Source organism: Mesoplodon bidens (genome assembly GCF_964165515.1).
Source record: "Mesoplodon bidens genome assembly, chromosome: 4".
In the NCBI taxonomy this organism is placed as follows: Eukaryota; Metazoa; Chordata; class Mammalia; order Artiodactyla; family Ziphiidae; genus Mesoplodon; species Mesoplodon bidens.
Window position 1 is genome coordinate 145,724,301 of NC_138160.1, and position 21,895 is coordinate 145,746,195.

At 58.3% G+C, this 21,895-nt stretch overlaps 4 protein-coding genes across 15 annotated transcripts in view; 2 read left to right on the forward strand and 2 right to left on the reverse strand.

The window, feature by feature from the left end:
* Positions 1 to 2,662: 2,662 nt before the first annotated feature.
* Positions 2,663 to 7,024, forward strand: ZNF414 (zinc finger protein 414; the record flags this gene model as incomplete). Of its 3 annotated transcripts, none has more annotated exons than XM_081232216.1 (7): positions 2,663 to 2,804; positions 3,515 to 3,824; positions 4,133 to 4,240; positions 4,345 to 4,450; positions 4,989 to 5,332; positions 5,414 to 5,464; positions 5,902 to 7,024. In XM_081232216.1, exons 1-7 carry the CDS (start codon positions 2,802 to 2,804, stop codon positions 6,240 to 6,242), a joined length of 1,263 nt encoding a protein of 420 aa, XP_081088342.1. In that variant the 5' UTR covers positions 2,663 to 2,801. The 3 variants fall into 3 exon arrangements, with proteins under 3 accessions (XP_081088342.1, XP_081088344.1, XP_081088343.1); XM_081232217.1 differs by lacking the exon at positions 2,663 to 2,804 and having other exon boundaries at positions 3,078 to 3,824; positions 5,902 to 6,075; positions 6,169 to 7,024; XM_081232218.1 differs by lacking the exon at positions 5,902 to 7,024 and having other exon boundaries at positions 5,414 to 5,478.
* Positions 7,025 to 7,166: 142 nt separating this feature from the next.
* On the reverse strand, positions 7,167 to 11,702 carry LOC308616144 (acidic leucine-rich nuclear phosphoprotein 32 family member B-like). 2 transcript variants are annotated; one of them, XR_014015696.1, is made up of 3 exons: positions 11,547 to 11,702; positions 7,802 to 7,924; positions 7,167 to 7,699 (listed from the first exon to the last, which is right to left on the reverse strand). XR_014015696.1 is itself a non-coding variant. In XM_081232266.1 (2 exons), exons 1-2 carry the CDS (start codon positions 8,051 to 8,053, stop codon positions 7,634 to 7,636), a joined length of 318 nt encoding a protein of 105 aa, XP_081088392.1. In that variant the 5' UTR covers positions 8,054 to 8,314; the 3' UTR covers positions 7,167 to 7,633. The 2 variants fall into 2 exon arrangements, 1 of the variants encoding a protein (XP_081088392.1); XM_081232266.1 differs by lacking the exon at positions 11,547 to 11,702 and having other exon boundaries at positions 7,802 to 8,314.
* PRAM1 (PML-RARA regulated adaptor molecule 1) lies at positions 10,765 to 18,398 on the forward strand. Of its 2 annotated transcripts, XM_081232177.1 has the most exons (10): positions 10,765 to 10,831; positions 13,250 to 14,297; positions 14,387 to 14,444; positions 14,521 to 14,597; positions 17,108 to 17,165; positions 17,269 to 17,377; positions 17,523 to 17,685; positions 17,774 to 17,807; positions 17,892 to 17,926; positions 18,067 to 18,398. In XM_081232177.1, exons 1-10 carry the CDS (start codon positions 10,829 to 10,831, stop codon positions 18,102 to 18,104), a joined length of 1,623 nt encoding a protein of 540 aa, XP_081088303.1. In that variant the 5' UTR covers positions 10,765 to 10,828; the 3' UTR covers positions 18,105 to 18,398. The 2 variants fall into 2 exon arrangements, with proteins under 2 accessions (XP_081088303.1, XP_081088302.1); XM_081232176.1 differs by having other exon boundaries at positions 17,892 to 18,398.
* A 1,092-nt stretch (positions 18,399 to 19,490) lies between these two features.
* HNRNPM (heterogeneous nuclear ribonucleoprotein M) overlaps positions 19,491 to 21,895 on the reverse strand; it is a 39,392-nt gene continuing 36,987 nt past the window's right edge. For all 8 annotated transcript variants that reach the window (XM_081232169.1, XM_081232168.1, XM_081232164.1 and 5 more), the window contains 2 exons: positions 21,508 to 21,559; positions 19,491 to 19,913 (listed from right to left, as the gene is read on the reverse strand). In XM_081232169.1, the coding sequence (XP_081088295.1) occupies positions 19,750 to 19,913; positions 21,508 to 21,559 (216 nt within the window). In that variant the 3' untranslated portion in view covers positions 19,491 to 19,749. The remainder of the gene's footprint in view (positions 19,914 to 21,507; positions 21,560 to 21,895) is intronic.

Consider the following 21,895-nt stretch of genomic DNA (forward strand, 5'->3'; position numbering starts at 1 on the left):
AAATCCCAATTTTGCAGCTGGGTCTCAACAGCCTTTTATTAGCCAATCACTATACAAAAGCATTTAACCCGTCCCTTGAATGTCCCTGGTTCTCTGCATCTCTGATTTTTGCCCCTCCACTGCCCAGTCACCACTGTGTCTCTCTGCAAGACTTAGATTGGGGGACAGAGTGGGGAGGACTGTGTGAGCCACAACCTCATCAGCTGGGCATTTCCTGGTGCTGAAGGGGAATGAGGGCCTCTGTCTCCCTTCTCTGCCCTAGAATTCATCATGCAGGCTGCCCCCCATCCTGGCACTTTGGGGTACAGCCCTGTGGCCCCACTGCCACAGCAGGCACCCTGTTTGCAGGAAGTGGGGCCTTCCGGGCAGGACTGATGGGTGAGGTTTGGGCGAGGCACTGGGGATGAAGAAGGGAGTGGGTTTGACATCTTCTAACAGACAGCATCTCACATCTAGGTTATAGCATCTTCAGACTGCAAACCTCAGAGTCAGCTTGGTCCCCCCCACTCAGCAACATCCTGTTGACTCTTTTACAAAATTTCTTAAGTTGGGCCCCTCCTCTCCCTTTCTTGGTTCCCTGTCCTTTCTGGGACCTCACCCCACCCTTCCCCAGATTGCACCAACCTCCCCTGCACGCACACGCACACACACACACACACACACACACACACACACACACACACACCCCTCCACCCTGCATCAAAATGATGTTTTTTTAATTAAGGAGTTTTTAATACAGTTAATGAGTTTTAACTGTATTAACGATAATCAAAAGAAAACAGTTTTTAAAAATTCAAACAGCCCATGGGACTTCCCTGGCCGTCCAGTGGTTGGGACTCTGTGCTTTCACTGTGGTGGGCCTGGGCTCGATCCCTGGTCGGGGAACTAAGACACAAGGGATTTTTTTGGCCGCAACGCACAAGCTGCATGGTGCGGCCAAAAAAAAAAAAAAAATTCAAACAGCCCAAGAGTGTGAAAAATCTGTCTTCCCCTCACTCGAAAATTCCTGTCCCCCCACCAACTTGTTAACGTCCCGTCTCCTTCCAGTGGTATTCTTAGCATATAAAAGCAGATAGGTACATCTTATGTATATATAGATGGAAATACACCGTACGTAAAGCCTACACTTGCCTAGAACTCAAGAAATACTTCCTGAACGGTTAAATAATGTATTATAGAGATCTGAGATCAAAGATCCACTTTACCGTCCCCACAATGACCCATCCTCCAAACGACAACCGGCGATCAGATGGTGTACCTCCCCTTGCTAAAGATTCAAGGTTAGGGTTTCCCTGGTGGCGCAGTGGTTGAGAGTCCGCCTGCCGATGCAGGGGACACGGGTTCGTGCCCCGGTCCGGGAAGATCCCACATGCCGCGGAGCGGCTAGGCCCGTGAGCCATGGCCGCTGAGCCTGCGCGTCCGGAGCCTGTGCTCCGCGGCGGGTGAGGCCGCAGCGGTGAGAGGCCCGCGTACAGAGGAAAAAAAAAAAAGAAAAAGATTCAAGGTTAGAATAGAGATCACATGCCTCTCTTTCCATGGTTCACAAGGTCCCTGCATGACCTTTCTTGCACCATGTCCACTTTCTGACCTCCACTCCCTGCCTCCACTCTGCTCCAGCAGTGAGCTGATCACCTCATTGTTTCTTGAAAAAGACAAGCTTGTCCCTCCCCATCTCGGGCCACTTGCACCAGCTGTCCATTCTTCCCAGAGTGCTGTGGCCTCCTGACCTTCCATTGGCTCACTCCTTCCTGACCATCAGGTGACAGCTCAGAAGTCACCTCACAGAGAAACTTTCCTGACCCATCACCATCACATCCTTCTGGGGTTTTGTTTTGTTTTGTTTTTCCTTTGTAGCACTTAATATAACGTAAGATCATTTGCTGCATGTGTTGATTCATTGTCTGTTTCCCCATTTTAAACCTTGAGCGGACTCTGGGAGTGGGGATGTTGGTCTGTCCTGTTCATCTCTGGGTCCCCAGCGCCTAGCAGAGAGTAGGCACTCAAGAAACGTAGGTTGACGCGCAGCAACGAAGACCCAACACAGCCAAAAATAAATAAATAAAACCAAAAACAAACAAAAAAACAGTAGTGTTAAATTCTAGAGTGACTTTCTGAGATGTAGTGAGACTTAGTGAGACTGTATTAAAAAAAAAAAAGAAAAAGAAACGTAGGTTGGATAGGTGACTCATTCTACGCCGGTATACCCAAGGCTCTCCATCCATCCTCCTGAAAACACGCACCTCTCCATCCTTAGGCTACACCTGTTCCGGGTGTCCCGAGGACGGACAGTTGGCTTGCTTCCCGCCCTTGGCTATCTCAGTAGACCCGTTCCAACGTCAGAACTAAGTGCATTGAAAATTTTGACGGCCACTGCCAATTTCCCTCCAAAGAGGAGGCCCTCTAAACACGAACTCTTCAAAAAAGAGAACCGCTGTTTATCCCCTTTCGAGGTACGGTGACGGAACTGGAGAGGATGAAGATGCTCATTTTGCAGAGAAGAACACAGAGGCCCGGGAAGATTTTAATCCTAGATCTCTGCCTGCAGATTCTTTGCACCCTATGACTGCCCTCCGCTTGCAAATCCGCCACGGCGCATGCTCCGCCGTCCAGGACAGTCCCGGATCTCAGGCCCCGCCTCTTCGCGGAGCACTGTGCACAGGCCCCCGCCTCCGTTCTCGCGAGAGCTGGGAGGCGAAAAATGGCGCCGACGTGAGCGCGATTCTGCGGCCACCGAAGGAGTCACCGCAGCCTTAGCTGGAGCCGCCGGAGCCGCGGGAACAAGAGGCAGAACCAGGCCGAGGATGGTGAGCGCGGCGCCGGGGACGCGGACGCGGCGAACCAGCGGGGACTAGCGGGGAGCGGCCCTGTAGCGCACGTAGCCTCCGGCCGACCCCGCCCCCACATCCGGGCACTCGCCCGCCTCTGGCTGTCACTTGGGGAGCACCCTACCCCCTACTTCCGGGCCTGGTTTCGACTGGGCCACGCCCACAGGGCTCGGGCTCCGCCCCAGATCTTCATACGGCCGGGGCCCCAGCACTTCCAGTTCGCCTGCACAGCTCGAGCCCGGCTGGTAGATATATCTCCGTCCTCGAACAACCCACTCGGCCACTTCTGGCCCCTCCAGCATGTTCCTATCCGCGCCCGGTTCAGAGCCCCGCCTTTACCCCGCCCGCTCCCTATGGGCCACGCCCCTGCCTTGTAGGGCGCCTCCCACCTTTCCAAGTTAGGGTCAAAGGCATGCTTCTTTCATATAGGTGATTCTTAGAAAGGTACCCCTTTCTACATTTGGAACACCTCCAAGCTCCCTCCCAGAGGATGGGGACACAGGAGGCAGGAGCTCAATCCACCCTCACCCCCTGCCACTCCTTAGGATGGGGGCTGACTGGGTGACGTCTCCGGGGCATCTGCTGCTTCAGGAATGCCCAGTGGTCTTGGCGGGGTGGAGGAGTTCCCCTGGCTGGCCCAGGCAGACCCTGGGCCCAGAGGGGTTCTCCCCACCTCTTCCTTCCACCAGGAGGAGGAAACCTCGGGTCCCAGCCCAGACATGCCTGGCACTGCAGAGCCCAGCTCCAGTGAGACCGACAAGGAGGTGTCCCCAGCTGTGGCTGCTGCAGCCACCTCCTCTTCCATGGGGGAGGAGCCAGGCTCTGACCAGGCAGCCACACCCCCAGTGTGGGAACGTGGAGGGCTTGGAGGGACCCAGCAGGGTGCCTCCCCAGCCCCAGACAGTGGCCATGCTGGCCCTGGACCCGGCCTTGGCCTGACCAGCACTGTCTCTGGAACCAGTGAGGACCTGCGGCCTCCCAGACGACGCCCACCACCAGGTGACCTGTGATGGGGCCTTCTGGGGGATCACAGGCCTGGAACGATAGAAGTGAAGAATACAGAGTATCTCCAGACTTGGGGCCCATCTAGAGGGAATCACCACTTAATGAGCCCCAGGTGTATGCCAGGCTGTGAGCCAGGCCAACTCAGCCCCAACCCTCTGTTGGAGGCAGAGGGTGAAGGCCCCAGTAAGAGACCATAGGGTAATTGCAACCCCATACATGCCTCTCTGGGGTAGAGCCCTAGACAGTGTGGATGGAGAAGGGACGGTGACACCCCCCTCCCCCCGCTTCTGTGCGTCCTGCAGGGAAGCAGATACCCTGCTCCAGCCCTGGCTGCTGCCTCAGTTTCCCCAGCGTTCGAGACCTGGCACAGCATCTGCGTACCCACTGCCCACCCACACAGTCCCTGGAAGGTAGGGCCAGGGTAGGTGGTGGGGAGGCAGGTTAGGGCGGGAGGCAGGCAGAGCCGACTGGCCACCCCTCTCCACTCCTCTGTCCTTCATCCCTGCCCTGCCAGGCAAGCTCTTCCGCTGTTCCGCCCTGAGCTGCACCGAGACTTTCCCCAACATGCAGGAACTGGTGGCACACGGCAGGCTGCACTACAAACCCAATCGCTACTTCAAGTGAGACCCTGTCCACCCCCACCTCTGCTGGCGCTCGGTGACCAGGCAGCTCCCCCCACCACTGATTTGACAGCCACTACCTGGGGTCCGGGCTTTTCTCCCTTCCTAGTCCAGGGGGTTGGGTCGAGGAAGTGGGCGTGAACTAGGGCAAGCCTTGCCCTTAACCTGCCCAGAAGAGACACTGTCGCTAGAGCAAGTTCTAGGGACCCTGAGGGCGAGGCTCAGAAGGGGTTTGGGCGGGGGGACATACTTGGCGCGGCTCCGCCCAGCCCTCTACCTCCCAAGAGGAAAAGCGATCACCTAAGTCACAATTGAGATTTCCTTCCTCATCTTCCCAGGGCTCCGACCTGGAGGGGTCCGGAAGGGTCGGGACCACAGTAGGGGGACGCTTAGGGCAAATTCCTCCCCCGCAGATGGGGGATCTGTTGTTTGGGCCCAGGCTCCCTTACCACCCTCGAGCGGCGGCTCCTCAGGTTATTACGGATAGGCCCCTCCCTTGTCCCCCAGGAGACTCAGCCCAGCCCTGTGCCGCCCGCAGGTGTGAGAACTGCCTCTTGCGCTTCCGCACGCACCGCTCCCTCTTCAAGCACCTGCATGTTTGCGCCGAGCATGCGCAGAGCCCAGCCCCGCCGCCACCCCCCGCCCTCGACAAGGAGCCACCAGCGCCCGAGCGCCCCCCGGAGTCCGACCCTGCGTCGGCGCCTGGGCTACAGTTCCCGCTGCTCGAGCCGTTCACGACCCCTGCCCCTGCCCCCACCGGGCCCTTCCTGCCCTACTTGAACCCCGCGCCTTTTGGCCTAAGCCCCCCACGCCCGCGCCCCTTTCTGGCCGCCGCTCCCGGGCCGCCTGCCTCCAGCGCCGCAGTCTGGAAAAAGAGCCAAGGTGAGCGTGGGGGGTAGGGCCGCCTGAAGGGTGGGCTGGGCTCCCTCTGACTTCTGACCTTGACCCGCTCATTTACCGCAGGTGCCGGCGGCAGCCCGCGAAGACCCCAGGGCGGCTCCGATACGCCCTCAGGTGCGTGCAGGTGATCACCGGGGAGGGTGGAGGGGATTTCTCTCCTGCGCCCTGAGGGGCATAGGGGATACTGGGAGGCAGCGGTGCCCAGCCCCTTCCCAGGTGGCCAGAAATGTCACCCCCGAAATACAGGATTTTGCCTTAAAAAATTACGGCCCCTGCTCTTTATCTGCGCCGGCGTTTCCGTGTAAAACTCTCACCCGGTTCCCGAGTCCTTCCCCCTACGTTGGTTCAGAGGATGGGAGAGGGGAACGCGGATAAGTCAAGTTTGCTGCCCCCAAATACATGGGTAAACGCCCGGGAGAAACGGATCAGCCGTTCCACAGCCCGGCGCCTGGGAGATGAGGGGGAGGCGGGGAGAAAGGTCCGACCCGCCCTCGCCCCGGTCCTCGCCCTCGCCCAGGGCCCGGGGCTGACGGGGTCCCGCCTGCCCGCAGGGCACGCGGCCCCGAGCCGCATCGTGTGGGAGCACACGCGCGGCCGCTACTCGTGCATGCAGTGCGCCTTCTCCACGGCCTCGCGGCCCGCCATGACCCTACACCTGGAGGACCACCGCCCCATCGCCCCCGCGGCGCCGGCGCCCGGGCAGCCGCGCCCCGACGCGCCGGCGGGTAAGGCCCGGGAGCGCGCGGGTGGGGAGGGCGGGGGCCCTGAGGCGAGGGGCGGGGCTGAGGCTCAGGCGCCCCCTCCTCTGCTCCACCCAGACCCGGCCCCGCTGGCACCCAAGGTGTCGCCGCTGCTGTCAGAGGGGGAGTGTCCGGTTTTCTCACTGCTGTGAACCACGCCGCGTTGCGGGTGGGCTGTGGGTAGTTTTGTAATTTTAGGGGGGCCTGCGATGGGCGGGGTGGCGGGACAATAAAGGAGGCAGATGAGCCAGCCTGTGCTGTGTCTGGGTCCCATGCCCCTCCAGTGCAGTCCTGGGGCGCTCCCACCTCGGAAGGGGGCAGGCCTCCCCCTCACAGCCCACCTGTGTCCCACCTCCCCTGTCAACCTCAACAGTGGGACAGCTGTAGGTGGTCCTCTGTCCTGTCCCACCACTTCCAGAAACCAGATGAGACGGAAGCTTTCCAGTTTTATTTAAAAACTTCCAGGAGTCAGGAGCGCCTGCCCAGCTGGAGCCCCCCAGGTCCTGAGGCCAGTACGGACTCTCAGGGAGGTGACGGTGGTGGGGCAGTCCCAGCAGTAGAAGGGAGGTGCCAGGGCCCCCAGGGCTGGGCACTCTGGCAGGCGGGAGCTCAGGCCTCATCGTCATCCTCCTCACTGTCTTCGGCTGCCCACTTCCCCTCCTCCCCCTGCCCCAGCTCTGAGGAGGAGGGTGGGTCAAGGCCAGCCCTGGAGAACCTGGGCTTCCTCCCTTCTCATCTCTACCCCATATAGGTCCTCTTCTTCCTTTCCTTCCTGGGAAGTCAGGCTGGGGCTAGAGTTCAAAATCTGGTGCCACATTGCTGTCACCAGAACCCTGAGGGTCAAGCCTCCAGGGTATGGAAGTCCCACGCATTGCTGGCAGCCACCCCTCGGGGCCGCTTTACTTCCTGCATCTTGCTCCCTTCCAGCCCAGGCTTCAATCCCACCCGCCCCTGTTCTGGAGCACCAGAGGCAACCACCACCACCCCCCCGCCCTTCCCCCCCAGTCTGAACACCTCTGGAAACAGGGAACTCTTCCTATCGTGCTCCTCCCCTGCCTAGTACCCCCACCGCTCCCCACAGCTCCCTTCAGCTCTCTGGATGAAGATCCTGTTCTCCTAGTAGCCCACAAGGCCCCATTTTGAACCTCTCCACCTCCTCTTCTCAGGACCACACTCAGCATCTCTCTCCTCTTCCTCCTGGGGAACATAGACATCCTGTGAGCAAGAACCCAAGGACCAGGTCCCCAGCCCCACCCCACCCTGTTTCACTCCTTATCTCCTCCATCTTCCAAGTCGTCAGAGTTGTCCTCTATCTGCAGCCAGCAAGACATTAGTCACCCCCTGGGTGGAGTCCCCAGGCCTCACACCCCTCACTCACCAGCCTCCCATCTTCCCCTTGCCCTCCTTACCATCCTCCCCCTAGTCCTCCTCAGAATCTTCGTCCCCCAGCACGTTGGCCTCAGTCTCAGAGTTGAGCAGGGTCCCCAGCATCGAAGCCATCCAGGTAGCCAAGTTCAGGTAACACCTCAAAATCCTGCTCCCGTTAGCGCAGCTGCTGTGACTCCTCGAAGTTGAACAGCTTCAAGTTCTGAAGGCCCTTCAGCTTCTCCTGGGAAGGGCAACAGGGAGATCTGGGCACCCTTTGGACCTGTCCCACCTGGACCCAGAAGCCGGCCTGCCCGCCTGCCTGCCCCACTGCCCTCAGCCTTACAAGGGGCTTCAGGGCTCCAGTGTCCTTGATGGGGTTGCAGCTGAGTCGCAGGTTGCTCAGGCCAGGTGTCCACTCCGCCAGCACCTCCAGGCCCCCACTGAAGTGGCTGTCACTCAGCACCCGCTGTAGGGCCAGATGGGCTGTCAGGGAACCCTGGGGCTCAGGCCCCCTGTGAGCTCCCCTGCCCCTTCTCAGCCAGAAGCCTTGGAACCACAGCTGGGTGATCCTGGGGAAGACTCGACCTCTCTGCATCTCACTTTCTTACTCCTTAAAATGAGTGTCATGAATACTCATCCTTTGGAGTTCTGTTTTGTTTTTTTTTGTTTTTTTTTGCGGTACGCGGGCCTCTCACTGCTGTAGCCTCTCCCATTGCGGAGCACAGGCTCCAGACGCGCAGGCTCAGCGGCCACGGCTCACGGGCCCAGCCGCTCTGCGGCATGTGGGACCTTCCCGGACCAGGGCACGAACCCGTGTCCCCTGCATCGGCAGGCGGACTCTCAACCACTGCGCCACCAGGGAAGCCCGTGGAGTTCTTGTTAGGATTCAAAAGAGGGATGGGGAGAGAGGGAGGGAGCTTGGGAAATGTTCGCAGGTGGTTGACATCACTCCAACCAACCAAGCCTGTGGCCGGCTGCCTGGGACCCTCTCAGGAGCCTGGGCAGGAGGTGGGTCAAAGGGCCCACTTTACAGATAGAGAAGGTGAGGCTAGGAGGGTAAGCTGACTGAGCCCTGACTCTAGCCGGGCCTGGTTCCAAGTCACCGATTCTGCACCACCCCAGAAGCGGGGCACAGTTACCACTGATGAGAAAACCCAGGCAGCGAGGCCCAAAGGGCACTCTCCCCTTTTCCTGCACTCAAAAGGCCCCTAGACACCCTTGGGAATATGGCTCTAGGCCCACCCCTTCTTGCATCTTCAGGGCTTGGTGTTCCGTCTCCAGGGTACCAGGGTCCCCAGCCCCTGGAGTTTTCCCCATCAAGCCCCTCATTCAGGCACCCCCGAATCTAGGCAGTGCCACTTCCCAGTCTGTCAGGACCTTCCCAGAGAGACCCAGGTATCTTGGTCCAGGTGCCCCCCCCAACCGCATCACCCACAAAGATGCAACAGCCCCTCCCATGAGTACAGTGGGTCCACAGTCCTCCCTGGGCCCCTCGCTGCCCTCTGGAGCAAGCTGAAATTGCCCTGAGGCCTAGGGAGTTGAGTCACTCTGAAAACTGCCCCCTACCCTCACCCCCTCCCAACTCCCATCCAACGTTTGTCTGCTCGCCTGGGAAGTCTTACTGCTCCCGCTGACCCTTTTGGGCTCCTGCAGCCCCTGACCTCCCTCTGGCCAACCAAGCTGGGAGCCCCACAGAGGGTCCCTCCACCCCACCCCAACTCCAGGATGCCTGAAAGCTGAGTCCTCTTAGGGCCCCGGTTCCGCCCAGCAGAGGGCGCCCAAGAGTGTCGGTCTGAAGGGAGAATGAATGAAGGGCCGGCGCGTCCAAGCAGGCACCCACCTTACACGGCCGCCCCGGAGGGGGCAGGTTGGCCTGAGACTGCAGGCTCACGTTGAACAGGCTGAGCCGCTCCAGTACCCAGACCTCGTCAGCATCCCCAGCCTCCTACTCGAAGGCGGACCCACATCCGGAAATGTGACCCAGAGTGCATGTCTGTCCGTTCAAGGACAGGGATGCACAGGCACAGAGGCTCCAGAATCCCCAAGCTGTGCTCTTAAGAGCAGGCACAGGCAGCGTCATTGCTGACTGCTGTATGTGGCCTTCATGGCAGAGGCGAGTGAAGGGCTCCTGCTGGGAATGCAATGCCCAGCCTCGGTCCCTGTCTCATGTGGATCTTTCTGGAAACTTCAGTACATCTGTGCTACTCTTGGTGTGATCCTTGGACCAGCAGTATGGGCATCACCTGGGATGTTTCAGAATCTGAGGCCCCACCTCAGACCCGAGGCACAACCCCCACTTTATCGGGGTCTCAGGGTGACTTGTGGGCACCAGTGCTCCTCAGCTGCACACTAGAATCCCCCTGAGGGTGTATAAGAAATCCCCAGGCTCAGGCCACGCCCCAGACCAATTAAGTCAGAATCTCCAGGAGCTTCGGTCTTTCTGTGAACTCCTCAAAGGATCCCGGTGGCATAGCCGAACTGAGAATCGGGGCTCTGCACTCTCCCACTGGGTGTTTTCTCCCTTTCTCTATGAGCCCGAGGTCACTGACCTCCTGGGGACCGAGCCCTGCCATCAGGGTCTCCGTTGTCTGGCCAGGCCTCGCACGCTGCACCCTCACAGCTCTGATCTTGCCTACCACCTTCACCCCCTCTCTGCTGGCCTCCCAGCTGTCCCCATTTTCCTCCTTTTCTTGTCTTCTGGGAGCCTTGGACACTCCCCACCCACCCACCACCAAACGTGCCATCCCACCTGGGCCCTCGGCCCGTGTTAACGTCTGCCCCTGTAACAGGGAAGTCCTAAGTCCTGCTCAGAGCTGGAAATCAGGCTACAGGGAAGTGCTGAAATGAGGAAGGCGGACTGAGGCAACAAGAGCCAGCAGGAGGGCCTCACCCATCAGGCTCGCTCGACTCCTGGGGTCTCATGGCCCAGAACTGGCCGTGCCCCTTCCCCGCTGAGAACTACCACTCCCCTCCCGCAGAGGCCCTGGGAGGAGTTGGCCTTGGCCTGCCTCTGTCGGCAGGAGGTCCTCAGGGCCTGGCATGAGTCCTTCCTGGAGTCCGGAGGTCAGCACACAGTAGGGCATGGGGTGGGAGAGGGGGCCAGCAGAGTCGAGAAATGAGTGACCGTTGGGTGTCTGCTGAGAAATGATGCACAAAGCGCAGTGCAGGACAGGAATTCAAGAAGCTCCCAGCAGGACCTGAAGACAGGCTGGGGCTGTCCCACCTCCTCCCCTTCCTCCTCTGCCCTCCCCGCCTGGCCGGTAGACCCCACCCTGTGGGGCCCGTGGAGCAGAAGCTACAGTCACTTCCTGAAGGAAGCAGCCCTGGCTCAGGTCCCACTCACCCTGTGGCCCGTCACCCGCCTGCAGCCATGGTGAGTGAGCCCCCAAGCCCTGGGAGAGCCCCCCCACTGGCCAGAGGCAAGGGATGCCACGGGTGGAAACTGGAAGGCACATTCCAAGAGCGGGGCGGCAGAGGGGCAGGCAGGTTTTCAGGGTTGTGACGGACACAGACCCCCAGAGGTAGGAGGCAGCCAGGACCCACCTCTGGGACAGCTCAGGCTCCCAAGGGGCCTGTAGCAGAGGCTGAGGCTGCGAATAGAAGGGAGACGGGTGGCCCTGCCCAGACGACCCCCCCCTCCCTCCCCCCATGAATAGCAACCCGGTAACAGGCAGCCAGGGTGAGGGGAAGGGCCTTCCTGGGGGCGACAAAGCGGGTCACGCACACGCTGCCCACCCCTCACCCCAGCAGTGCCCCAAGGCCTGACCTGCTGACCCCGGCTTCTCTGGCCCCCGGGGTCACCTGGGAGCCTTGCCCCAACCCACCAGGTAGGGGGGCTTCCACGGAGGCGTCTCAGGCCCCGGCACCTTTCCTTGTTCTCTGGATCAGGGCAGAGTGAGGCACAGGCGGGGGCAAAGTCCCCGAGGTCGTACCCTTCCCCTCCCCGGTCTCCTCGACCCCAGGTGAAGCCAGGCCTGGGAGCTGTGGCAGGGCCACCTCTGGGGTGACTTGTAGGTCAGAGCAGGCCTGGCCTACTTGTGCATCTCCTGTGTCCGTGACCAAGGATGTGGGGCTGGTCGAGACCGTACCTGGGACGGACTTCCTGTGCCAGGGCTGGTGCGCGTGCCCACGCTCGGGGGCCTGCCTGCCGGTGCTGGTGGGCATCCCTGACCATCAGTCGGGTGTCTGGGACTGTGGGGCCCTGCCCTCAGGTTTGCCTCCAGGTCTCTCAGTGTCTCTCCACGTGCGTCTGTGTGAGAACGTGATGGTCAGACCGCGCATATGCCTGTCTCTGTGTCCTGTACATTCTTTATTTCAACAAAGAATTACTGAGCATCTTAGCACAGGCCAGGCACTGGGAGGACAGCAATGCACAAGACAAGCTGCTGCCCTCGGGGTGCTGACGGTCCACAGGGGCTGGGGAAAGGAGGAGGAGAGAGACCAAAACAAAAAAAAGTCCCACAAATAGTCAAGACACATTTATAAAACAAGTATTGGAACCTCCCTGGCGGTCCAGTGGTTAAGACTCTGCGCTTCCAATGCAGGGGGCGTAGGTTCAATCCCTGGTCGGGGAACTAAGATCCCACGTGCCGCGAGGCATGGCCACCGCCACCCCCCCCCCAAAAAAAACAAGTATTAAGTAAAATAAATAGAATGATACAAGGTGGCAGGTACTAAGAGAAACATCAGGCAGGTTGGGGAGGATAGAGAATCCTGGGAAGGGGGAATCCAATCTTCTTTTTTTAATTAGGGTGGTCTGGGAGGAAGGCCTCTCTAATAAGAAATATGGGAGCAGAGACCTGGAAGAGGAGAAGGAGAGCCAGGCGGTGGGGAGAGTGTCCCAGGCAGAGGGCAGGAGATGGGAGAAGGGGAGGCCAAGGAGGTGACTGGGTAGGAGAGGTCGAATCTACCGTTCAGGGCCTTTGTGAGATTTTTTTTTTTTTAATTTATTTGGCTGCACTGGGTCTTCGTTGCGGCATGCGGGATCTTTAGTTGTGGCACGCAGGATCTAGTTCCCTGACCAGGGATCGAACCCGGGCCCCCTGCGTTGGGAGTGCGGAGTCTTGGCCACTGGACCGCCAGGGAAGTCCCTCGTGAGATCTTTAGCTTCTACTGTGGGGAAGTGAAGGAACACGGCCAAATTTTGAGCAGAGGTGCACAAACCTACTGAGGGTTAACAGGCCTCCTCCAGCTGCGGCGAGAGGACTGACCAGGGATGGGGGCGCGGGGTCGGGGTGGAGGGGTCAGGAGACCAAGGAGGAGCCTATTAAATGATCCAGGCAACAGGGGATGCTGCCTTCCCCGGGCGGGCTCCTCTGGGCCAGGACAGTGGTGCAGGCGGTGAGAAGTGGTTGGATTCCGGATGTATTTTGAAATGAGAAAAGAAGGGCCTGGGGGCATGGAGGGGGGGGGCGGGGGTGGGGAGGAGCTCGAGGATGCTCCCCTGTCTGAGGGGGTGGGGTGGGCTATGGGAGCAGCAGGCCCCAGGGGCCCCAGGAGCTCGGGTCCAGAGTGGGGTGAGGCTGGGTGCACATCCTGGTCCTGAGTGGCGAGGTCAGAGGGTGTGGTAGTCTAGGAGAACCTGGGACTCGCAGGGAGGCTGGAGACACAAGAACGTGGGAGTCTATGGCCAACAGAGATGGCGGCCAAGGGCAGAAGGTGGGGGAGAGGAGCTAACTGAACAGGAGCCAGGGGAAGGGGGTGCGTGTCCATGACCACGTTTGCCTGTCCCACGTCCGTCTCTCCACCACCCGCATGTGTCTGAGTCCCTGCCTGACTCCGTGTCCCCTAGGGGAGTCATCAGGACTTTCGGAGCCTTCAAGCAAAGTTCCAGGCCTCTCAGCCCGAGACCGGCAAACTCCCCAAAATACCCCCAAAGCCCGAGTTCAACAAACTCCTCAAAAAGTTTCCACAGCCTGAGCTAGGCGAGCATCCCAAGAAGCCCCCCCAGCCCGAGTTCACTGATCTGCCCAAGAAGCCCTGCAAACTTGAGTTCAGTGAACTCTCCAAGGTCCCACAGCTCAAGGCCACTCCATTCCCCAGGAAACCCCTGCAGCCTGAGCTCAGCCACGCCCCCAGGCCCCCCATAGGGCCCAAGTTCGGTGCTTTCCCCAGGAAGTCCCAGCAGCCTGAGTCCAATGAGGCCACCCTGAAGCCCCCCCAGCCCAAGTTCAGTACCGTTCCCAAGAAGCCCCCGCAGCTTGGGGTTGGTGGTCTCCCTGAGAAGTCCCTGCCGCAGCCCGAGTCCACTGAGGTCCCCCCAATGCCCCCTTCAAAGCCCGAGTCCAGTGAGCCCCAGTCTCACTCCTCACAGCCCAACTTCAGTACAGTCCCTGGAAAGATGCCACAGCCTCCGCTGAGTGACCTCCCCGAGAAGTCCCCGCGGCCTGAGTGTGGTGACCTCCCCAGGACGTCCTCGGGGCCCAAGTGCAGCCTGCTCCCCAAGGAGTTTCTGCAGCCCGAGGGGCAGGGGCCGCCCTGCAAGTCCTTGCAGCCCAAGCCCAGATCTCTGCCCAGGAAGCACCCGCAGGCTGAGTTCTTCGGTGACCTCCCTAGAAAGCCTCCACTCCCTGGCTCCCGTTCAGAGAGCTCACTGCCCACTGCCGTTGCAGGCTCCAGCCCTAGGTTCCCACTCAGCCCAGGGTTTGGAGCCAGGCAGCAGAGATCTGGAGCCCTCGCTCGCGGTGGAGGCTCAAGGCTGGGCCTCAAACCTGGCCAGCCACCCCGGCAGAGGCCTCTCCCTCCTGTCAGCAGCCTGGGCGCCCCTCCAGCCAAGCCCCCACTGCCCCCAGGCCCCAGGGACGTCCAGAGATTTCGGAGGACCTTGGCAGCAGGCACAGGTGGGTGAGGGCGGCCCAGGCAGAAAGGAGGGGGTGGAGGCTCCCCCACAGTGCCCGCCTCCCTCCCTCCTGTTCTCATCTCTCCACAGCTCTGCGGAGGAGCTCTTCTGCCGACTTCCGGCCTCGACAGCCTGAAGACACTCCACAGTGAGTGTGGGGAGTCAGGGGGTGCAGGCGTGGGTCACGGGATCGAAAGAGGCCCTCATCTCAGGTATCCCCGCAGGAACCCAGATGAGATCTACGAGCTGTACGATGACGTGGAGCCCACAGACGACTCCAGACCCAGCCCCGAGGGCAGAGGTTTGTTGGTGACGGGGCCGGGCCCTCAGCCAGACCAGTCTGCCAAGGCACCTGCGGAACATTTGTCACGAGGGTGTGTTCTGCCATGTTGCTAGTGTGAGGCCAAGTGGCAATCCATATCCCTGATGGATTGAAAGCAGCGCCAGGGGAGGAAGCAGAGAGGAGGAGGGGCCTTTCAGAAAGGTCACGCCAGCTCCTGGTGGGTGGAACAATGTGAGTAAGGGCGGCCCAGAGGCCAGCAGCCTGACCAGGGTGTGGCCAGGGCAGGGGTGTGGGCCAGGGTGGTGGCACAAGACATGGAGAGCAGTGGAAGAATCATGTACAAAGCAGCAAGAGGACTTGGTGGTGCATCACCAGGGACGAGAGCAAGCGAGCTCATGACAGGGATGAGGCCCAAATGTTGAGCCTGCACCTGAGTAAGGGACCCATGGTGTTGGGGGTGCCTGAGGGATGTCCAGGCAGGACTTGGGCCTGAACTCAGAGGCAGGGGCTGGAGACAGGGTGTGGCCGACCCTCCAGGTCTGCAGTCCCAGGCAACTCTCTCTCTCTCTGTGCTCTGGGTTTCCAAGGACCCTTCTTCTCTCCCTTCCACACCTCTGCTCCTGGAGAGCAGGATGCAGGCCAAGCAGGCCCAGCTCGGGGATGATGCACTCACCAGCCCCATGTGAAAACACCAAGGCTCCCATGCCAGCACTTCACCGAATGTGCACAGCCCACCACCCCCGAGGCAGTGTCCTGCCCATTCTACAGGAGTGGAAGCTTGAGGACACGAGAAGTGACTTGCCCCAGGTCGCACAGCCTATACACAGGAGCCCAGACCCTAGGCTCCCAGGCTGCTTCCCTGCCCTGTCTTTGGAAGGGTCTCCTGCAGGGGAACGTTTCATCAGAGGTGCCTTTGGGATCCCCAGCTACCGCTCCCTCCTCACCAGCCCACCCTCCGAAGTCTGCTGCCTATACAGCTGTTACTCCTTCCCCAGCCCCTTCTCCTTCTCCTGGGCTTTCCCCAAGGGCTGCTTGCAACACCCCTGTTAGCACAGAGCTTCCTGACAGGGCCCCTCCTGCTTCCGCTCCAGTTAGGCTCTGTGGCTTGGGTCTGGGGGGCCGCTCTTGGGGATGTGGACGTGGGGAGGGAGCACCTCTGGCCATTCCACTTCCAGCAGCTCCGCAGGCATGGCCCACCGCTTCCCCTTCCCCAAGTAGACCAGACACTTCCCTCCCTCTGCTCACCGTCCCAGCCACTGGACAACCGCCAGTCATTCTTCAAGGTTCCGAGCCGATACCTCATGCTTCCCCAGATCTCCCCCTTCTCGAGACACTGAGTGGGGCTCACTGATTGTCCCAAAGGCAGCTCTGCCCTTCTCAAGTCTGTCCCCAGTTGGAAGGACTCTGGGCTCCCCCCTCCCACCCTCTGCCTCTCTCAGGGCAGTGGCGGCTCCACTAGAGGCTCCCTGCACAGCTGGGGGCTCCTCTGGAGGGGCCGGGCCCAGCTCTTTCTCAGGAGCTGAGGGTAGCGTGCTCAGGATCACACTGCCAGGGAGCTGGGGACACAGGGCACCAGGGTCCGCCCCGCACTGCCGTGCCCAGGGCTGCGCTCTCTGGCTGCGGCAGGTCTGTAGGGGCCCTGGGGTGAAGTCAAGACTCCTCCCAGCCGGGTGACCATCTCCAGCCTGGGCAGCCTCTGGGTGGCACCGTTACCCGAGCACCACCCAGCTGAGGCTGGAGGCAAACTCAGTGTCTGAAGGGGTGGAAGGGCACCATGCACATGCCCCTCGGGCAGCTTGATGGAAGGGTCTGCTGGCCTAGAAATGTCCAGAGCAGCACTTCAAGTCATTCAGAGAGGACTGCAAAAAGCTGGGGGCTTCAGGTTCTGGATCCTTCACTCACCTTGTGTTCACAAGGCTCTCACTGTAAGCCACACCCTTGGCCAGCAGGGCTCATACCTGGAAAGCTGGTCATTTGCGGGGTAGTCAGTCCTCACCTGGGAGACCCCTCACAGTCCAGTCTCATCATCAGCCAGTCCAGGCAAGAGCCCCAGCCCAACAGCCCCTTCTCAGAGGCGGACTTCTTTTGCTTCTAGGAAATATTTTTCTTCACCTTATTTTTTGACCCAAATCTCATCACAATTCCCAGAACCCCACCTGCTCTACGAGGCAGGTGTGAAATGACCTCAAAAGCCTACAGAGAAATCCTGCCTCTACCATTTAACAGCTGGGTGACCTGGGGCAGGTTGCGTTACCTCTCTGAACCCTTACGTCCTCCTCGGCAAGCAACTTGGGATGACAGCTGAGACAGCTGAAATGAGTGGTAACAGTTTCTGCCATGCCTGGCCTGCGACAGGAGTTAAGAAAATGAAAGGCAATCCACTAAAACTCACAACTCATGAGAAAGGCCTGGGCAGCGGGGTGGGGAGGGGACCAAGGTCCTGAGAACTGACAGGGAAAGAGCAGGCCGCCAGATTCAGAGGCCGAACCAACAGTCCCTGCCCTAACTCAGCATTCTGACTGTCCCAGGTGAAGTGCTGCCTACCCAGAAACCCCCCAGGAGGCCACGACAAGACCAAGAGCCCAGGTACCAGAGGGCAAAGGGAGTGGGGCAGGGTGGAGCTGAGCTCTGGGAGGATGGTAAAAGAAGCACATCTTGCTCACGAGCACCCAACTCCCCGGGGGCTCAGGAAGGAGAAGGGCCCCCAGCCACAGCAGTTGCCGCCCACGGACCTAAAGTCTCTGAAGCAGATCCGGAAGGCAGAGAAAGCTGAGCGGGAGTTCCGGAAGAAGTTCAAGGTGTGAACCCCAAGCAAAGCAAGAGTCCTGGGAGGGCTGGGCTCAGCACCAGTTGACCAAAGCCCCACAAATTCCATCCTCAGAAAGAAGCCAGGGGTCCTCGGGGTGGCAGCACGACCAAAAGCTCTGATGTCTTCCTCCCCAGTTTGAGGGGGAGATTGTGATTCAGACAAGGATGATGATTGACCCCAACGCGAAGACCCGTCGCGGGGGTGGCAAGCACCTGGCGATTCGGCGTGGGGAGATCCTGGAGGTGATCGAGTTCACCAGCAAGGAGGAGATGCTGTGCCGGGACACCAAGGGCAAGTGTGAGTGAGACCAGCAGGGGCAGCCCTGGGAAGATGACCACCACCAGGGAGGGCGGAGAACTCACCCACCCCCGCTCTCTCCTCGCAGATGGCTACGTGCCCAGAACAGCTCTACTGCCCCTGTGAGTGCTGGCCCTGATGGGGTGGGGGATTTAGGGGCGAGGGGTGGGGTGACCCTTACTGACCTTAACTGTGCTCTCAACCAGGGAAACAGAGGTGTATGACGACGTCGGTTCCTGGGGTATGTATGTGGATGCTCCGGGTGGACTGGAAGGGACTACAGTGTCTTGGGAGGGGGTAAGGTCCCATCCCACTCCGCCAGGGGCTGCTGGCTACCTGCTTATGGGGCAAGAGTCACTGGAAGTCACCCCTCCTCGGCAGATCCTCTGGATAATCAACCATTCCCCGGGGGACGATAAGGCCTACAGGGGTGGGGACCCAGGACAACCCACCAATCCAGCCACCTCTTAACCGAAGGAGCCCTGGATCCCAGTTTGGCCGTCACAGAACTGCCCAGGCTCCTGTCTGACCACGTACACAGACCACATAAAGCCCCTCTTTTAAAGCAATTCCTGCCTCTTGTCTTTTCTTTCCCTCCTGATGGGCACCACACAGTGGAGCCATGATCAGACACTTGGGGGAATCTGTGGGGTCAACCCCCTCCTCCAAGGTCTCACCCCTCAAGGATAAAGGCCAGAAAGGAGAAAAGTAGGGCAGGGGAAGGTAGTAGCAAGGGAGTTGGCACCTTGCTAGACTCTGAGGTGGGAGTCCCTGTGATGGTACCCCATGTCAGCCGCCAGCCAGAGTGAAGACCCTCCACATCCAACGTGACAAGCAGCAGCTGCAGCTTCTCACAGGCTACACAGCCCAACTGGACCTACGTGTGAGATCACATCTTGGGGGGAATGTGACCCAGTTCTGGTAAGAGTCCAGGTATCAAGTTCAGCCTAAACCTCTGACAGGACAAAATATGCTCAGAAACTCTCACCCTACTTGGTCTGTTTTAGCAAAGAAAAGCTGCTATGGACTGAGCACTTGTGTCCTTGCTGCCAAAAACAATTCCTGCGTTGAAAACCTAACCCTCAACATGATGGTACTAGGAGGTGGGGCCTTTGGGGAGGGCATTAGGTCGTGGCGGCAGAGCCCTCATGAATGGGATTCGTGCCCCTACAAAAGAGGTCTGAGAGTGTTCCCTGGCAGGCCAGTGGTTAGGACTCTGCACGCACTTTCACTGCTGAGGGCTCAGGTTCAATCCCTGGTGGGGGAACTAAGGTCCCACAAGCCGCGCGGCATGGCCGAACAAATAAAGCTAAAAAATTATTTTTTAAAAAAATAAGAGGTCTGAGAAAGTTCCCTGGCCCCTTCTGCCATGTGAGGTTACAGCTAGAAGGTGTCATCCACGAACTAGGGCCGGGCCCTCACCAGGCACTGAATCTCCCAGCGCTTTGATCTTGGACTTCCCAGCCTCCAAAACTGTGAGAAACAAATGTGTGTTACAGCAGCCGGAGCAGACTGAGACAAAAGTCTAACTGGAAACGAGCCTGACACAGCATCTGTGCCCCACAGAACTGCACCAGGGGAGACAGGATGGCTCCGACAGCCAAGTGCACCATTAACCGGCCCTGGGGGATTGTGGTCCACTCAGGATTCCGTTTCCACAATGAGACTTTTCTGAAGTGGCTGGGGCCTGTGTGGCCTCCCACCCCAAGGGTCCACAGCTCCAAGGGTAGAAAGGAGACTGAGCAGCTCTAGCTCCCCCAAACTCGGGCAGTTACCCCACAACACACACGCAAAAAGCAAGCAGCTTTCAGGAACTGGTATTTATTATCAAAGTCATATTCGATGTCAACAAGATGCCACAACTACAAAAAAAATTGCGCACATTGCAATCTCAATGCAAACAGTCAAATGGAACCCCAGTCATTAAAAAAGTAATTCAAATTACCCCAAAAAGCAACTGAATTTTTTAAACATCTTTATACATCCAGCCAACAAATTAAAATGGTTAACAAGAAAAAATACAAATTCAGAGGTCTGGTATCGATGTTTAAAAAAGGCAACTGCTTAAGCGTTTCTATCAATTCGAACATCAATCTCTCGGCCACTCAGCTTCATCCCATTCATCATCCGGCAGGCTCTCTCAGCCACCTCTGGCGACTCAAACTTAACCACACCGCACCCCTTGGACTTCCCATTCTCCATCTTGATGTCGGCATACAGCACGTGGCCTGGGCACAGGGAGGGAAGAAGAGACCACAACTCATCAGGCAAACCCAGAGCTCAGCCTCAGTCTGAGCTCCACTCAGTCCAGATCACCTGTTGGATTTCGGTCAACAGAGTCAAAAGGGAGAGTGCCCTCACGCCTGGCGCATGAATGCTCAGAACACAGTGGCTGGAACCCAGCTACTATGGCCCTCAGCCACGTTGCCATTCTTCTGCCAACGGGACAACAATCTGACCCGTCATGAGCATTCCTGGCGGCTTCAAATGCACACCTTTACTCTCAAGAGTTATAAAAAGACGCTGTGTGAAGCCAGCTTTATAGGCAAATTTTACAGAGGCTTCACTTTTAATACACTGCTCCACCGCATTTACAAGGCCAATGCCAATACCATGGACACTTCTGTGCTGTCCAAATACAAGCTTTGCAATAACTGGCAAGCAGGTTACACATATTCATTCAAGCTCCGGTTAAGCATCCAGGTATGTGTCAAGCACCATGGAAACAATCTACAAGGAAAGAGCCACAGAAACACAGGGCCAAGAACACACAGTGTAAGCGGTGCTGGCACCCACAATTCTAGGGCCATCAACTCTGCTTAAGAGGTCAACATCCTGGAGGGCTTCTCACAGGAAAGTTCTAAAACAGCTTAGGGTGACATTAAGTCGTACAGGGGATCGTAGTTTGGGCTTTCTCTTGCCAGCAGAGGGACACCTCCGGGCATCTGTGGCAGAGGGAAGTGACATGATCCAATTTGACTTTTCAGAATATCCACTACAACTTGGGAACTAAGGAGTGTGGAAAGAGGACAAGAACAGGGCAAGAAGGCAGGCTATGGCTCAACAGTTCACCCAAGAGAAGAACCAGGAGAAGCAGCAATAGTGGTGAAATCTGAGTCACTGCAGCAAAAGGAAATGAGAAAACACCGAGGAAGCCTTGATCCAGGGAGCCACCCAGACCTCTGGCTTAGGGCTGGGGCGCCCAACTTGACATGGTTAAAAGAAAAGAGGTGGTAGGGGTGAGGGGCAGGGCCTCAACCAGAGACAACTTCTTTTTGGCCACAAAGTGACCCTTCCAGAATGGCTGCCTGGTGTGCCAGGAAACCTCAATCAGAGACCCTTAGCTTCATCGCACACAAGCTACTGTGTGCCCAGAGCCTGTGAAACCTCACCCAAGGGACCTGCTGGGCGAGTGCTCTCTGAGGCGCAAACCAATAGTGCTATTGTGGAAAACAACCTTGTCTCAGATGTATTTATTTTATTTAGCTTTGTCACTTAGAAGCCACGTAACCTTGGGAACATGATTTGGCCTGACTCTGTAAAATGGGGACAACACTACCTCCATTCAAAAACTGCAAGAGGGAAAAAAAGAGAAAAAGATGAAATGAGAACACAGGTGAAAAAGTATCTGACACATAAAAGGAAACTCAACAACCTGCTTGAATATTTGCACAGGCAGAAAAATGGCAAGTCCCATCCATCCTCCAGAGTCACGGAAGGCGTCTGTGAAGACTAGGATGGAAGCCTCGCTGCATGACTCCCAATGCAGCACCAACAAGCCACAACACAAGTAAGCACCTAGAAAGCCTCTCAAATACTTACCACATTCGTTGAACTTGTCTTTTAGCATCTTCCATGTAAAATCAAATGGGAGCTGAGGGAGAAAAAGGAGACTGGTGAGTGATTCAACCAAATCCTAATGCACAAACATCAATTGTCTCAGAGTGCCTTTAAAACTTGTTACACAGAGAAACCGGCTGACCTTCACACTGAGATAATCAGCAGAGAACAAAGAGTCTGTCTAGGTGAGGTTCCAAACTAGCACAGCAAGTTCACTCCCTCCTGTCTGCATCTGTCTGTGGGAGCACCATGCACGGAGCAGAACACACAGCTGCCTGTGGTGCGCAGCCCACAGAACCACTGAATAGCAGCTAAAGGTGGTCAATCTGGTAAAGGTAATTCAGATACAGCCTTTCCCCCCCACTCCCGA

Excerpts from the sequence above, each read along its gene's own strand:
- LOC308616144 (XM_081232266.1), bottom strand. The coding sequence starts at position 8,053 with ATGCAGAGAGGTCGAGTCTTCCCCAGGATCACCCAGCTGTGGTTCCAA. Across the intron at positions 7,700-7,801 it reads CTGGAGCCCTGAAGCCCCTT|GAGAAGCTGAAGGGCCTTCA; the intron begins GTAAGGCTGAGG and ends TGCCCTTCCCAG.
- PRAM1 (XM_081232176.1), top strand. Across the intron at positions 17,166-17,268 it reads CGACAAGACCAAGAGCCCAG|GAAGGAGAAGGGCCCCCAGC; the intron begins GTACCAGAGGGC and ends CCGGGGGCTCAG. Across the intron at positions 17,686-17,773 it reads CCGGGACACCAAGGGCAAGT|ATGGCTACGTGCCCAGAACA; the intron begins GTGAGTGAGACC and ends CTCTCCTCGCAG.